Source organism: Salvelinus namaycush, chromosome 10 (assembly GCF_016432855.1).
Source record: "Salvelinus namaycush isolate Seneca chromosome 10, SaNama_1.0, whole genome shotgun sequence".
NCBI lineage: Eukaryota > Metazoa > Chordata > Actinopteri > Salmoniformes > Salmonidae > Salvelinus > Salvelinus namaycush.
In genome coordinates this window covers 27211593-27227053 of record NC_052316.1, presented here as the reverse complement: position 1 = coordinate 27227053, position 15461 = coordinate 27211593, and the positions used below count along the sequence as shown (strand labels likewise).

The 15461-nt window shown below is 41.8% G+C and overlaps 1 protein-coding gene across 2 annotated transcripts in view; it reads left to right on the top strand.

Annotated features, from left to right (window-relative positions):
• Positions 1-15461, top strand: part of LOC120054912 (palladin-like) — a 58507-nt gene that overhangs the window by 40765 nt on the left and 2281 nt on the right. For both annotated transcript variants that reach the window (XM_039002640.1, XM_039002641.1), the window contains 8 exons: positions 763-864; positions 4292-4507; positions 5136-5285; positions 10967-11055; positions 12039-12171; positions 13549-13756; positions 13962-14127; positions 14318-14451. In XM_039002640.1, the coding sequence (XP_038858568.1) occupies positions 763-864; positions 4292-4507; positions 5136-5285; positions 10967-11055; positions 12039-12171; positions 13549-13756; positions 13962-14127; positions 14318-14451 (1198 nt within the window). The remainder of the gene's footprint in view (positions 1-762; positions 865-4291; positions 4508-5135; positions 5286-10966; positions 11056-12038; positions 12172-13548; positions 13757-13961; positions 14128-14317; positions 14452-15461) is intronic.

The following is a 15461-nucleotide window of genomic DNA, read 5'->3' as shown; positions in this document are numbered from 1 at the left end:
CAAGTCAAATGTCAATCCTATTTCATTTCCAACCATTCATACATACTACATAGCGTAACTATACCAAAGATATGATCACAGACATACATAGTACATAGCGTAACTATACCACAGATATGACCACAGACATACATACTACATAGCGTAACTATACCACAGATATGACCACAGACATACATACTACAGAGCGTAACTATACCACAGATATGACCACAGACATACATACTACAGAGCGTAACTATACCACAGATATGACCACAGACATATATACTACATAGCGTAACTATACCACAGATATGACCACAGACATACATAATACATAGCATAACTATACCACAGATATGATCACAAACACACATACTACATAGCGTAACTATACTACAGATATGACCACAGACATACATACTACATAGCGTAACTATACCACAGGCATACATACTACATAGCGTAACTATACCACATATATGACCACAGACATACATACTACATAGCGTAACTATACTACAGATATGACCACAGACATACATACTACATAGCGTAACTATACTACAGATATGACCACAGACATTTTTGAGTTCAAAATATACTTTTGAAGTTGAGCGGACACATTTTTTTTTCCCATGTCATCCATTTCACAGTGTTAATAGTTTCATTAACAACCATTTATCTCAAGAAGACCATGTCTTAATATTTGTAATGAGTGTGTGTTGCTGTTGCGACTGACACACTAACCCCAGCTGACCCATTAATCGGTGCTTTCAGAGGTTAACCTATGAGGAGAAGATGGCTCGCAGGCTGCTGGGGGCAGACAACGCAGCCACAGTACTAAACACACAGCAGCAGGATGAGGAGCCAGTCACACAGGTACGCTGCTGCTGCTACTGTAGGCAGGCCAAGGAAGACCATCTGTGTGCTACACCTTAGTTCACTGTATTATTGCATGTGTATGGCCCATATTCAGCTACACATTCAGTCATAGTTTGCAGTCACACACCAATGTGATGAAGTGTAAAATACAGGCTATAACTGGAAATATTAACTTACAAATTTAGTCTTAAAGATTTACTAAACACAAAACCTCAGTACAGAACACACACAGATTTGTTTCATTGACTAAAGCCAAGTCTCACTGCAAAGTAAACAGACTCTAGAAGTGAGCCGCACAGGGTTTGTCCTCTCAAAGCTGCAGACAGTGGTGGTGGTCTTTAGGTCAGGCTGTTCTGTGCTGCTATCCTGTAGTGATGTTGGGCTCTGGCTGCCTGGAGGCCGATGGGACTGAACCTGGTTCCTGTCTGATACAGATTTGTCTGGCCACTACTCTGCCTGAGGCCTGAGAATAAAAGCCACAATTGCACGTTCCAATTCAGAGCAAATGATATGGAAATGTGTGTGTTTTGTTGAAATGGTAGTTACAGTCATAATGTTAATATAATGTATAAGACTGATCGTGCTGTTACACACTCTTTAGTGTGAATGCAGGTAATTACACACATCTTTTGGTGTGCGGTGTGACCTCCGGACATGACATCATACAGTAACACAGAGACCACACCTCTGTTCTTTAATCTCTTCACAGGATTCCAGTTCATCTGATATAGAATCTGTCCCTCAAAAGGTTATTCAAGCCTCTTTCTCTCCTTCCTTCTCTTCTCTGCCTCTTGTTTCCTGACTCACTGTGTGTGGTCACTCCCCAATCTTAAGCCATTCAACAAAGCCACACTGATAATAATGATATTAGATGTGTTCACACACCCTCTGACTGTAGCAGGATCCGACCTTGAAACCTGGGAATGAACTGATAAGGATAACTAAGACATACACTACCGTTCAAAAGTTTGGAGTCACTTAGAAATGTCCTTGTTTTTGAAAGAAAAGCAAGTTCTTTGTCCATTAAAATAACATCAAATTGATCAGAAATACAGTGTAGACATTGTTAATGTTGTAAATGACTATTTGTTAGCTGCTTCAACTGTTCTGCGTTCCTGGAAGGAAGGACACAAGGGCATCATCTACTGGACAGTGGGATCACTGTGAATGATCGTGTTAATGGAATATCTACATAGGCCCATTATCAGCAACCATCATTCCTGTGTTCCAATGGCACGTTGTGTTAGCTAATCCAAGTTTATCATTTTAAAAGGCTAATTGATCATTAGAAAACCCTTTTGCAATTATGTTAGCACAGCTGAAAACTGTTGTTCTGATTAAAGAAGCAATAAAACTGGCCTGGCCTTCTAGGCAGAGTTGCAAAGAAAAAGCCATATCTCAGACTGGCCAATAAAAAGAAAAGATTAAGATGGGCAAAAGAACACAGACACTGGACAGAGGAACTCTGCCTAGAGGGCCAGCATCCCGGAGTTGCCTCTTCCCTGTTGACATTGAGACTGGTGTTTTGCGGGTACTATTTAATGAAACTGCCAGTTGAGGACTTGTGAGGCGTCTGTTTCTCAAACTAGACACTCTAATGTACTTGTCCTCTTGCTCAGTTGTGCACCGGGGCCTCCCACTCCTCTTTCTATTCTGGTTAGAGACAGTTTGCGCTGTTCTGTGAAGGGAGTAGTACACAGCGTTGTACGAGATCTTCAGTTTTTTGGCAATTTCTCACATGGAATAGCCTTCATTTCTCAGAACAAGAATAGACTGATGAGTTTCAGAAGAAAGGTCCTTGTTTCTGGCCATTTTGAGCCTGTAATCGAACCCACAAATGATGATGCTCCAGATACTCAACTAGTCTAAAGAAGGCCCGTTTTATTGCTTCTTTAATCAGGACAACAATTTTCAGCTGTGCTAACATAATTGCAAAAGGGTTTTCTAATGATCAATTAGCCTTTTAAAATGATAAACTTGGATTAGCTAACACAACGTGCCATTGGGACACAGGAGTGATGGTTGCTGATAATGGGCCTCTGTACGCCTATGTAGATATTCCACTAAAAAATCTGCCGTTTCATGCTACAATACTCATTTACAACATTAACAATGTCTACACTGTATTTCTGATCAAGTTTATGTTATTTTAATGGACAAAAAATTAGCTTTTCTTTCAAAAACAAGGACATTTCTAAGTGACCCCAAACTTTTGAACGGTAGTGTATATACATTTGACAAAAAGCTGATTAAGCAGGTTCATTCATGGTTCTGTTATGGTCATTGTGGTGGTTACATAGCTTTTGACCAGCTGTAGTCTTCAGCCAGTGCTGACTGTACACAATTACTGACCAATGCTCTTCATGAAAAACCGAGTAAGCATGTCCAAGGCTTTGTCGCTGTACATGTCTGGCACTTTTAAAGGTCCAATGCAGCGTTTTTCATCTAAATATCAAGTTATTTCTGGGGAACAATTAAGTACCTTATTGTGATTTTCTATTAACATTGTACGAAATGAATTAAAATAGAAACAAAAATAGCTTCTTGGCAAAGACTGAAAACTAGCTGTTATTGGAAGAGAGGTTTGGAACCCTCTTTCTTTTTGGTCTATTTATTAACTGTAACAGTATTATTACAACCTCATAGTGTGGAAATGTAAATAAAACACAAGAAATTAAAATGCACTGGGACTTTAATGTATATGTTGATTCATTTAGTGTGTGTTAATTGGTCACTTTTGATATGTTAATCAAATAGCGGAGCATGCATGAGTTTGTTCCCAACACCACCCTGACATGAGATACTAATATGAACATGTTTCACTGTCATTATAACAGATGAACCTGTTGCTGTGTGTGTGTTACGTGTCACATGTCCTATATATCTCTTGTTTGTGTACATGCATGAGCGAGTGAATGAAAAACTGAGAAAACAATAACAAGAATTTAAGGGCGGGAGAGAGAGAGGAAGAGAGAGAGATATCAGACTCCTGCAGCTGTGTCTTGGGCATGTAATTATCTGTCAGTCAGTCAATTCACACTACTCTCCAGATGTTGCTTCTGCCTCAACAGCTCGAGCCAGGATGGTGAGAGATTGAGATTGAAGGAGGAATTGAGAGAGCAAGAGGAATAGACAGAAAGAGGGGAGGAATAGAGAGAGTTGAGAGGAAATAGGGAGAAACTGGGTAGATGCGAGAAAAAGGATTTCCTTAACTCATTGTGCTTGAATGAATGAAAGAATGAATAAATCAATGAATTCATGCATGAGTGACACAAAATGCTCGTGGTGGAGTGTGCTTCTTGTTCATCAGATTTTTCTGTGATCCAGTTCCTCTGTGATTTCAGTCTCTTCCTGTAGTTGTGTTGATGCTCTTTGAGCTCCATCGCCCAGCATTAACCCTGCTTCCTCTCTGTGTGCTCTGCAGGAGTACAAGGTGTCCAGCTTCGAGCAGCGCCTGATTAGTGAGATCGAGTTCCGCCTGGAGCGCTCTCCAGTGGAGGAGTCTGACGACGATGTGCAGCATGACGAGGATGCCACCGGCACGGTGCCCTTCTTCGACAGCAAGCTCAAACACTACAAGGTGTTCGAGGGCATGCCCATCACCTTCTCCTGCAAGGTCATTGGAGACCCCAAGCCAAAGGTCAGAGGTCACACAGATCAGCTGTTCTTAATGTCAATATTACTGTCACTTTATTCAGGGTGTATTGTTGTAAGGTGTAAATGTTTAATGTACCAACATACAGTATTGTTCTGATAATTGGGAGTTGAGGATGTGTAGTGTTGTTAGTAGGAGGTTGAGGTACATGTACAGTGAGTTGCTATAAGGGCCAGGCTTGGGGTACTAACATCTGTGAGTCCACCACTGCCTATCCCTAGCTCATAGGGCTTCTGTAATGACTGGGTGATGACAGGCATCAAATGAACGGAACAGAGAGAAAAAGAGAGGACCGATAGAGGGTGGATTGCAGTATAGTATAATATAATAATATACTCTCTTTTCTCTCTACTCCTATAGGTCATTGTGTAACTCTGTGTTGTATCTATCCTGTCCACTATAGATCTACTGGTTTAAGGATGGGAAGCAGGTCATTGTGTAACTCTGTGTTGTGTCTATCCTGTCCACTATAGATCTACTGGTTTAAGGATGGGAAGCAGGTCATTGTGTAACTCTGTGTTGTGTCTATCCTGTCCCCTATAGATCTACTGGTTTAAGGATGGGAAGCAGATCATTGTGTAACTCTGTGTTGTGTCTATCCTGTCCCCTATAGATCTACTGGTTTAAGGATGGGAAGCAGATCTCTAAGAGGAGTGAACACTACAGGATCAGCCGCGACGCTGACGGGACCTGTAACCTCCACACCGCCGCCGCCTCATTGGACGATGACGGCAACTACACCATTATGGCTGGTAACCCTGAGGTGAGAACACCTGACCCACCCAACACACAGAGGACCTGACTGACTCATACCCCCATATAGAGAACCCTGCACACACGTTCACACCAAGTCGTTTCACACCAAACTGCTGTACACAGGGGGCATACTGTATCTATGGACACACATTATCAGGACCAATCCGTTTGGCAGTCAGTGGTGCTGGTACTGTTAGCAGTCATTAGTTCTATAATAATGGAGCTGTGGAGAAGAAAAAGGTCTCCAGCCAGCTGGGGAAGCGGGCGTCGAGTGAGACATGAAATCACTAAAGCCATGAGGGTCGAGAGTTCACGTACCGCTGCCTTTCCAACAGACCGGCCAACTTTAACACACTGTACTTCTCTGTACTTCACTGTACTTCCTCTCTGACATGGGGTTTAGTTGAGTTTGAGTATGACCAGTCATAAACGTCAAGTAAACGTCTCTCTCTATATCGCCCTCTCTCCCACTCACCGCTCTCTCGCTCCGCTCCGCTCTCTCTCTCTCAGTTAATTCAATTCAAGGGCTCTATTGGCATGGGAAACATTGCCAAAGCAAGTGAAGTAGATAATAAACTAAAATTATCAGTAAACATTACACTCACAACAAAGGGGAAATAAATAAACATAAATATGGGTTGTATTTAAAAGGGTGTTCGTTTTTCACTGGTTGCACTTTTCTTGTGGCAACAGGTCACACATCTTGCTGCTGTGATGACACACTGTGGTATTTCACCCAATAGATATGGGAGTTTATCAAAATTGGGTTTGTTTTCGAATTCTTTGTGGATCTGTGTAATCTGAGGGAAATATGTTTCTCTAAAATGGTCATACATTGGGCAGGAGGTTAGGAAGTGCAGCTCAGTTTCCATCTCATTTTGTGGGCAGTGTGCACATAGCCTGTCTTCTCTTTAGAGCCAGGTCTGCCTAGGGCGGCCTTTCTCAATAGCAAGGCTATGCTCACTGAGTCTGTACATAGTCAAGCTTTCCTTAAGTTTGGGTCAGTACCAGTGGTCAGGTATTCTGCCACTGTGTACTCTCTGTTTAGAGCCAAATAGCATTCTAGTTTGCTCTGTTTTTTTGTTGTTAATTCTTTACAGTGTGTCAAGTAATTATCTTTTTGTTTTCTCATGATTTGGTTGGGTCTAATTCTGTTGCTGTCCTGGGGCTCTGTGGGGTCTGTTTGTGTTGTGAACAGAGCCCCAGGACCAGCTTGCTTAGGGGACTCTTCTCCAGGTTAATCTCTCTGTAAGTGATGGCTTTGTTATGGAAGGTTTGGGAATCGCTTCCTTTTCAGTGGTTATAGAATTTAACGGCTCTTTTCTGGATTCTGATCATTAGCGGGTATCGGCTTCATTCTGCTCTGTATGCATTATTTTGTGTTTTTCGTTGTACACGGAGGATATTTTTGCAGAATCTATTTGTCTCAATTTGGTGTTTGCCAAGAGTGTGCAAAGCTGTCATCAAGGCAAAGGGTGGCTATTTGAAGAATCTCAAATATAAAATATATTTAGATTTGTTTATGTTAGGAGAATTAAGTTCTCATGTTCTTTAATTAAACCGCTTCTCTCTCCCGGATCCGGGATCCTCCTCATCAAAAAAGCTGACTAGCATAGCCTAGCCTAACGCGACAGGGATATCATATAATATAATTTTCATGAAATCACAAGTCCAATACAGCAAATGAAAGATAAACATCTTGTGAATCCAGCCATCATTTCCGATTTTTAAAATGTTTTACAGCGAAAACACAATATGTATTTCTATTAGCTAACCACAATAGCAAAAGACTCAACCGCATATTTTCACAATTTTTCTACCGCATAGGTAGCTATCACAAAACCGACCAAATAGAGATATAATTAGTCACTAACCAAGAAACAACTTCATCAGATGACAGTCTTATAACATGTTATACAATAAATTTATGTTTTGTTCGAAAATGTGCATATTTGAGGTATAAATCATAGTTTTACATTGCAGCTACCATCAAAAATATCACCAAAGCAGCCAGAATAATTACAGAGAACAACGTGAAATACCTAAATACTCATCATAAAACATTTATGAAAAATACATGGTGTACAGCAAATGAAAGATAAACATCTTGTGAATCCAGCCAATATTTCCGATTTTTTTAAGTGTTTTACAGCAAAAACACAATATAGCATTATATTAGCTTACCACAACAGCCAAACACACAAATGCATTTATTAGCAGCAAAAGGTAGCGATCGCAAAAACCAGCAAAAGATATAAAATTAATCACTAACCTTGACCAACTTCATCAGATGACAGTCTTATAACATCAGGTTATACAATACACTTATGTTTTGTTTGAAAATGTGCATATTTAGAGCTGCAAACCGTGGTTATAAATTGTGAATATGTAGCATCGATTCACCAGAATGTCCGGAGCTAGTTTGGACACTCACCTAATCTGACCAAAGAACTCATCATAAACTTTACTAAAAAATACATGTTGGACAGCAAATGAAAGATACACTGGTTCTTAATGCAACCACCGTGTTAGATTTTTAAAAATAACTTTACCATAACAAACAGCTTACGTTATAGCGAGACAGCGCCCGCCAAAACGGCGGATAATAGGACTCAACATTTTACACAGAAATACGAAATATCATAAATTGTTCTTACTTTTGCTGAGCTTCCATCAGAATCTTGTACAAGGAGTCCTTGGTCAAGAATAAATCGTTGTTTGATTTTAGAATGTCCTTTTCTCCTGTCGAATTCGTGCCACAATGCTAGCCAATGTTGATGACGTTCCCAATTTCTCTCGAGGCAGAGAACGGAAAACTCCAAAAGTCCCAATAAACGTTAAATAATCTGATAAAACTCGGTTGAAAAAACATTCTTTACGATGTTATTATCACATGTATCAAATAAAATCATAGCCGGAGATATTAGCCGTGTATACCGAACGCTTATCATAAGACAATATGGAGGTGCTTCCCGCGCCTAGGTAGAGAAAGGAAATTCTGGACACGTCATTCCAAAAGCTCTTGTTCGAACTCAGATCAAGCTAGACACCCCATTCCACCTTCCACTGCCTGTTGACATCTAGTGGAAGGCGTATGCAGTGCATGCATATCCATAAATATAAGGCAATTCAATAGGCAGGCCCTGAAACAGAGCCTCGTTTTCAGATTTTTCACTTCCTGTCTGGAAGTTTGCTGCCAAATGAGTTCTGTTTTACTCACAGATATAATTCAAACAGTTTTAGAAACTGAGTGTTTTCTATCCAATAGTAATAATATGCATATTGTATGATCTAGAATAGAGTACGAGGCCGTTTAAATTGGGCACGATTTTTTTCCCAAAGTGAAAACAGCGCCCCCTATTAAGAAGAAGTTAACCAATTAAATTAAATTACTCAGTCTGCTATATCAGGATTTGTAGGATACTGATAGAAATAAAAACAGACAGAGGCCCAGTCTACAATAGTCAAATGTTTATTTACGGGAACGTTCTGCCTATCATTTCCTGTACATTGGTCTATATACCTCACATTTCGTCATAAATGTCCCTCCTCCTCTCAGAAACAATGACAATATAGTTCACAAGTCTTTCTGTCATACATTGTCTGCCACCTGTTATACCATCTACTACAAGCCTAAGGTTTCTCCCCTTCCTTTGTGGGGACAGAATGTCCTGTAAGGAACACAGTAGTAGAGCTTGTCTGTCGATAGCTCCTCTTATCTCATACATTGTCTCACACTTGCACCCTGCTTACATACTAAAAAGGAACAAAAAGTCCTTGTCCTAATTCTGACTAAAACTACACACATCAGATTTATAGAGGTATGATTCTAATACATTTCATACAATCATACAATGACAGGGTAGTTTTAGTTATAGTTCTATGTTAAATGTATACATCATTTAGTCATTATTCATGAAAATCCCATAACAGTTTAACACTTTTTTGGTTACTACATGATTCCATTTGTGTTATTTCAAAGTTTTGATGTCTTCACTATTATTCTAAATTTGTAGAAATGTAGAAATTTGTAAAAATCAAGATAAAACCCTTGAATGAGTAGGTGTTATAAAACTTTGGACCGGTAGTGTGTATGTTTTTGCTCTTTGTTATAGAGCCAAAAAGATTGGAGAAGTGGTTTACCCATACATCTCCATTTTGGATAGATAGCTCTTTGTGTTGTTGTTTGTTTAGTGTTTTCCAATTTTTCCAGAAGTGGTTAGAGTCTATGGATTCCTTCTTTTTCCTTAGTGTATTTCTGTATTGTTTTAGTGATTCACCATAGTTAAGGCGTAGGCTCAGATTTTCTGGGTCTCTATGTTTTTGTTTGGATAGGTTTCTCAATTTCTTTCTTAGGTTTTTGCATTCTTCATCAAACCATTTGTCCTTGTTGTTACTTTTCTTCGGTTTTCTGTTTGACATTTTTAGATTTGATAGGGAAGCTGAGATATCAAATATACTGTTTAGGTTTTCTGCTGCCAAGTTTACGCCTTCACTATTATAGTGAAATGTTTTCTCCAGGAAGTTGTCTAAAAGGGATTGAATTTGTTGTTGCCTAATTGTTTTTGGTAGGTTTTCACACTACTTTCCTTCCATCTATAGCATTTCTTAATATTATTCAGTTCTTTTGGCTTTGATGCCTCATGATTGAGTTTTGCTCTGTTCAAGTGGACAGTGATTTTGCTGTGATCTGATAGGGGTGTCAGTGAGCTGACTGTGAACACTCTGAGAGACTCTGGGTTGAGGTCAGTGAAAAAGTAGTCTACAGTACTACTGCCAAGTGATGAGCTATAAGTGTACCAACCGTAGGAGTCCCCTCGAAGCCTACCATTGACTATGCACATACCCAGCGTGTGACAGAGCTGCAGGAGTTGTGACCTGTTTTTGTTGGTTATGTTGTCGTAGTTGTGCCTAGGGGGGCATATGGGGGAGGGAATACTGTCACCTCCAGGTAGGTGTTTGTCCCCCTGTGTGCTGATGGTGTTAGGTTCTGGAAATTATCCATTTCCCCCTATAGGATGGAGAAGCTGTCTTCATTAAAGTATGGGGATTCTAGTGGGGGGATATAGGTAGCACACAGGAGGACATTTTTCTCTGTTGAGATCATTTCCTTTTGAATAGCCAAATGTAAAATGTTCTTGTTTTGATTAATTTAATAGAGTTAGGTCTGCTCTACCAAATTTGCCGCAGGTCTGGGTGAGTGTCTCGCTGGTCTGGGTGAGTGTCTCGCTGGTCTGGGAGAGTGTCTCGCTGGTCTGGGAGAGTGTCTCGCTGGTCTGGGAGAGTGTCTCGCTGGTCTGGGAGAGTGTCTCGCTGGTCTGGGCGGGGTGTCTCGCTGGTCTGGGCGGGGTGTCTCGCTGGTCTGGGAGAGTGTCTCGCTGGTCTGGGAGAGTGTCTCGCTGGTCTGGGCGGGGTGTCTGTTGAGCTGTTGCTCCTGTGTGAGGTGTTGGGGCTGCGGTTGAGGGTGGTGTCGTTTAGGGTCCGGGCGAAGGTGGGCACTGCTGCCTTGTATAGATGGACCTGGTCGTAAAGGCTGTTCAAGTCCAGGGTGGAGTGGTGGTTCAGGTAGACATTTGGTTTTGAGGCACAGTCACGGGAAATACTTGCGTTTGCCTGCTGTATGTTAGCAGGGTGGAAGTATTTTTGTGGTAGCAGGGTGGAGATAACCTCTCTCTCTCTCTCTATCAGGGGAGGGTGAGCTGTACTGGAAGGATGATGGTCCAGGCAGTGAACCAGAGGGGGAGGAGCCAGCGTTCTGCACCTGGACACATCCGCAGGTAAGGCCACAATGACTGACAGACACAATGACTGACAGACACAATGACTGACAGACACAATGACTGACAGACACGATGACTGACAGGCACGATGAATGACAGGCACGATGACTGACAGGCACGATGACTGACAGGCACGATGACTGACAGGCACAATGACTGACAGGCACGATGACTGACAGGCACGATGACTGACATAGACGATGACTGACATAGACGATGACTGACAGGCACGATGACTGACATAGACGATGACTGACAGGCACAATGACTGACAGACACAGGGAGAGGAAGGACAAACAAACACTGTTGGCTATTATTCATAATTAATAATGGGCTTTAGAAATGTGTTGGCAGTGTTCTTGCTGGCTATTATTTGCCATCTGGACTGCCTTTATGCATCAGTACTGTGCAAGTACAGACTCACACTCATTCACAATAAGTGGCCAATACACCAGGTGTATGAACTATTATAAACTATTAAAATAGTTATGGGCATATACAGGGTTTACAGTACACTTCTGTTGATATTAGTGTGTATTAAATCAAACTTTTTGTGTGGTTGAATTTTTATATTAGTTGAATAGTGTAGTGTGAGTGGGCGGAAACACCTGTTGGTTCTTCATCTGTTAGATTGATATGTGCAATGATTTTTCAATAAAATACCTCTCCCACATATAATAACTGACACACACACACACACACACACACACACACACACACACACACACACACACACACACACACACACACACACACACACACACACACACACACACACAAAAATCAACCAGCCAATAACCTGATATGATCCACTCCCAGATAAGGCTTTCATATCCGGTCTGCCTGAGTGAAGCTTTTTAAGATATCCCTCAGTGCCTCCCTCTCTCTTCATCTCTCTCCTTTTTACCCTTTGTCTTCCCTCTGCTCTTTCTTTTCTTCTCTCTCTCTCTCTTCCTCCCTCCCTGCCTCTCTCGCCTCAGACCTAGGTCTCGGTCCAGAGACAGTGGTGATGAGAACGAGAACATCCAGGAGCGTCACTTCCGCCCCCACTTCCTGCAGGCGCCTGGTGACCTCATCGTCCAGGAGGGTAAGCTCTGCCGGATGGACTGCAAGGTGAGACCACGGCCCCTGAACACTGAACACAGCCCTTCTTGACCTCAAACTACAGCTACACCTTTAGGATTCTACCATTGTTTGCCTGTTGGTTAGGGAGGAGTGTGAGGCTTTTAATTACTGGAATTATTGGATCCAATTACTGGAAGCATTACAGATTCTAAGAATTCAAAAAAGGAACATTCCAACTTTTCCAAATGAACCCTGGTGTTGAGCACATAGTAAATCATAGAAAATGGAGGAAAGGAGTGCAGATCCACACTCAAATTCTCTTTGTGTCAGTGATGAGGAGTGTCTGTGGGCCTGAGAAAGGCATCCTCCCTATGCATTCCATATACTGGAGAATAAATAATTGCGGCTATATATTTAATCTCCTCTTCCATGATGAATGGCTCAGAGCGAGTGAGGAGAGGAAATGCTAGTGTCATTTTGCTAGGATTAAGAGGATTCACTCTCTCACTCTTTCTGCCATTATTTCTCCCACCACACTCTCCCTCCCTCTGTTTTCTCTTTCTCTGTGCCTTCCCTTTTCTCTGTTTCTCCCTCGGTCACTAATCGTTCCTCTGCAGCCTGCGCCAGTCAGACAATTAGAAAACTATGTTACAAAACTGTAATAAAACCTAACAGCACCATACACGGAATTCACATGCTATAACAAGACTCTCTTTTTATACTCGTCAAAAAATTAACAGAGTGAGTCTCCAATGGCCTGGGGCTCTTAATTGTTAATGTCAATGATATTTATAAACAATATTTATTTCCAAATCATTTGTAGTTTTCAAACTTTCCATGCCCAAAATAGACTACAGGAAGTGTACTACATGGATGTTCAACAACAAATTACTTAATTCTACTTCTAGCACTTAATACACTCAAGGCCGGATACATACACACGCACGCACACACACACACACACACACACACACACACACACACACACACACACACACACACACACACACACACACACACACACACACACACATAGGTGGGCTCTACCGTGTACACCTGAAGGAGGGGCAGGTGTAGGGTTTCTCTGGCATGCAGCGGGTGCTGAAAAGAGAGGCAGGTCCTTTCACAGGCCAGGCAGTTTCCATGAGAAAACATGCATGCGACCGGGAGACTCCAGACAAACGACAATAAAACACTGTTGATCTCACACTGCAGACAGAGACACACCATAATACCGTACTCACAATGCAAATAAATACCAGCACATTTACCCTGCAAATAAACACTGTCTTGCTCCAGCTCCAGATTCAAAACATTACATTGTATAAATAAATACTGTCATGCTCCAGATTCAAAACATTACATTGTATAAATAACACAATGTGATGAATGAGTTATTGAGTGTTTGTTGTGTTCCCCCTTTAGGTGAGTGGCTTGCCCACACCAGACCTGATCTGGCAGCTGAATGGTCAGACCATCCGTCCTGACTCTGCCCACAAGATGCTGGTGAGGGAGAATGGCGTCCACTCGCTGGTCATCGAGCCCGTGTCCAGCCGTGATGCAGGCATCTACACCTGCATCGCCAGCAACCGCGCCGGACAGAACTCCTTCAACCTGGAACTCATTGTAGCAGGTAGACACCCATACAGTACATATGTGTATAGGCATAGACAGATGAACAGCAACATTGTCACAGTAAAGTACCCATAATATTTCAGATGTCTTCTCAGATATAAAGACCCTTTGTCTACTTTTAGTTGTTGATTCAAATAATGTAGTACTAATCACAATGCATCATAGTTTGATATATGATTGACCTTGGTCTCTCTCGTCTCCAGCCAAAGAGATGCACAAGGCCCCTTCGTTCATCGAGAAGCTGCAGAACACTGGTGTTGCCGAAGGTTACCCGGTGCGTCTGGAGTGCCGTGTGTCGGCTGTTCCCTACCCACAGATCTTTTGGAAGAAAGAGAATGAGTCTTTCACGCACAACACAGACAGGATAAGGTAAGACAGCTCTACCACTCACCGTCTATGGCTTGTATTACATAAATCCAATAGAATTCAAATAGAATACCAATATTATTGGTAAGCAGCCTCTCTAAACTGGAGATGCTTAATGATAAAGATATTGATGATCTGACAACATTCGGTGAAACTCGGTCCTAAGGGTGTGTGTCGAATTATTTTTTGCCAGCATGCACCAGGACAACTGTGGCTATCTGTGTATGATCATCCAACCAGCCATGAAGGAGGACGCTGGCTGGTACACTGTGTCGGCCAAGAACGAGGCTGGCATTGTGTCTAGCACTGCACGACTTGACGTCCACAGTAAGTCCCCCAGACAAACACACAGGACCAAATGTAAACCGTAAAAAAATCTATCTATATATACAGTGGGGCAAGAAAGTATTTAGTCAGCCACCAATTGTGCAAGTTCTCCCACTTAAAAAGATGAGAGAGGCCTGTAATTTTCATCATAGGTACACTTCAACTATGACAGACAAAATGAGAAAGAAAAATCCAGAAAATCACATTGTAGGATTTTTAATGAATTTATTTGCAAATTATGGTGGAAAATAAATAACAAAAGTTTATCTCAATACTTTGTTATATACCCTTTGTTGGCAATGACAGAGGTCAAACGTTTTCTGTAAGTCTCCACAAGGTTTTCACACACTGTTGCTGGTATTTTGGCCCATTCCTCCATGCAGATCTCCTCTAGAGCAGTGATGTTTTGGGGCTGTTGCTGGGCAACACGGACTTTCAACTCCCTCCAAAGATTTTCTATGGGGTTGAGATCTGGACACCCGGGCGGTGTATTTGGGATCATTGTCATGCTGAAAGACCCAGCCACGTTTCATCTTCAATGCCCTTGCTGATGGTAGGCTTTGTTACTTTGGTCCCAGCTCTCTGCAGGTCATTCACTAGGTCCCCCCGTGTGGTTCTGGGATTTTTGCTCACCGTACTTGTGATCATTTTGACCCCACGGGGTGAGATCTTGCGTGGAGCCCCAGATCGAGGGAGATTATCAGTGGTCTTGTATGTCTTCCATTTCCTAATAATTGCTCCCACAGTTGATTTCTTCAAACCAAGCTGCTTACCTATTGCAGATTCAGTCTTCCCAGCCTGGTGCAGGTCTACAATTTTGTTTCTGGTGTCCTTTGACAGCTCTTTGGTCTTGGCCATAGTGGAGTTTGGAGTGTGACTGTTTGAGGTTGTGGACAGGTGTCTTTTATACTGATAACAAGTTCAAACAGGTGCCATTAATACAGGTAACGAGTGGAGGACAGAGGAGCCTCTTAAAGAAGAAGTTACAGGTCTGTGAGAGCCAGAAATCT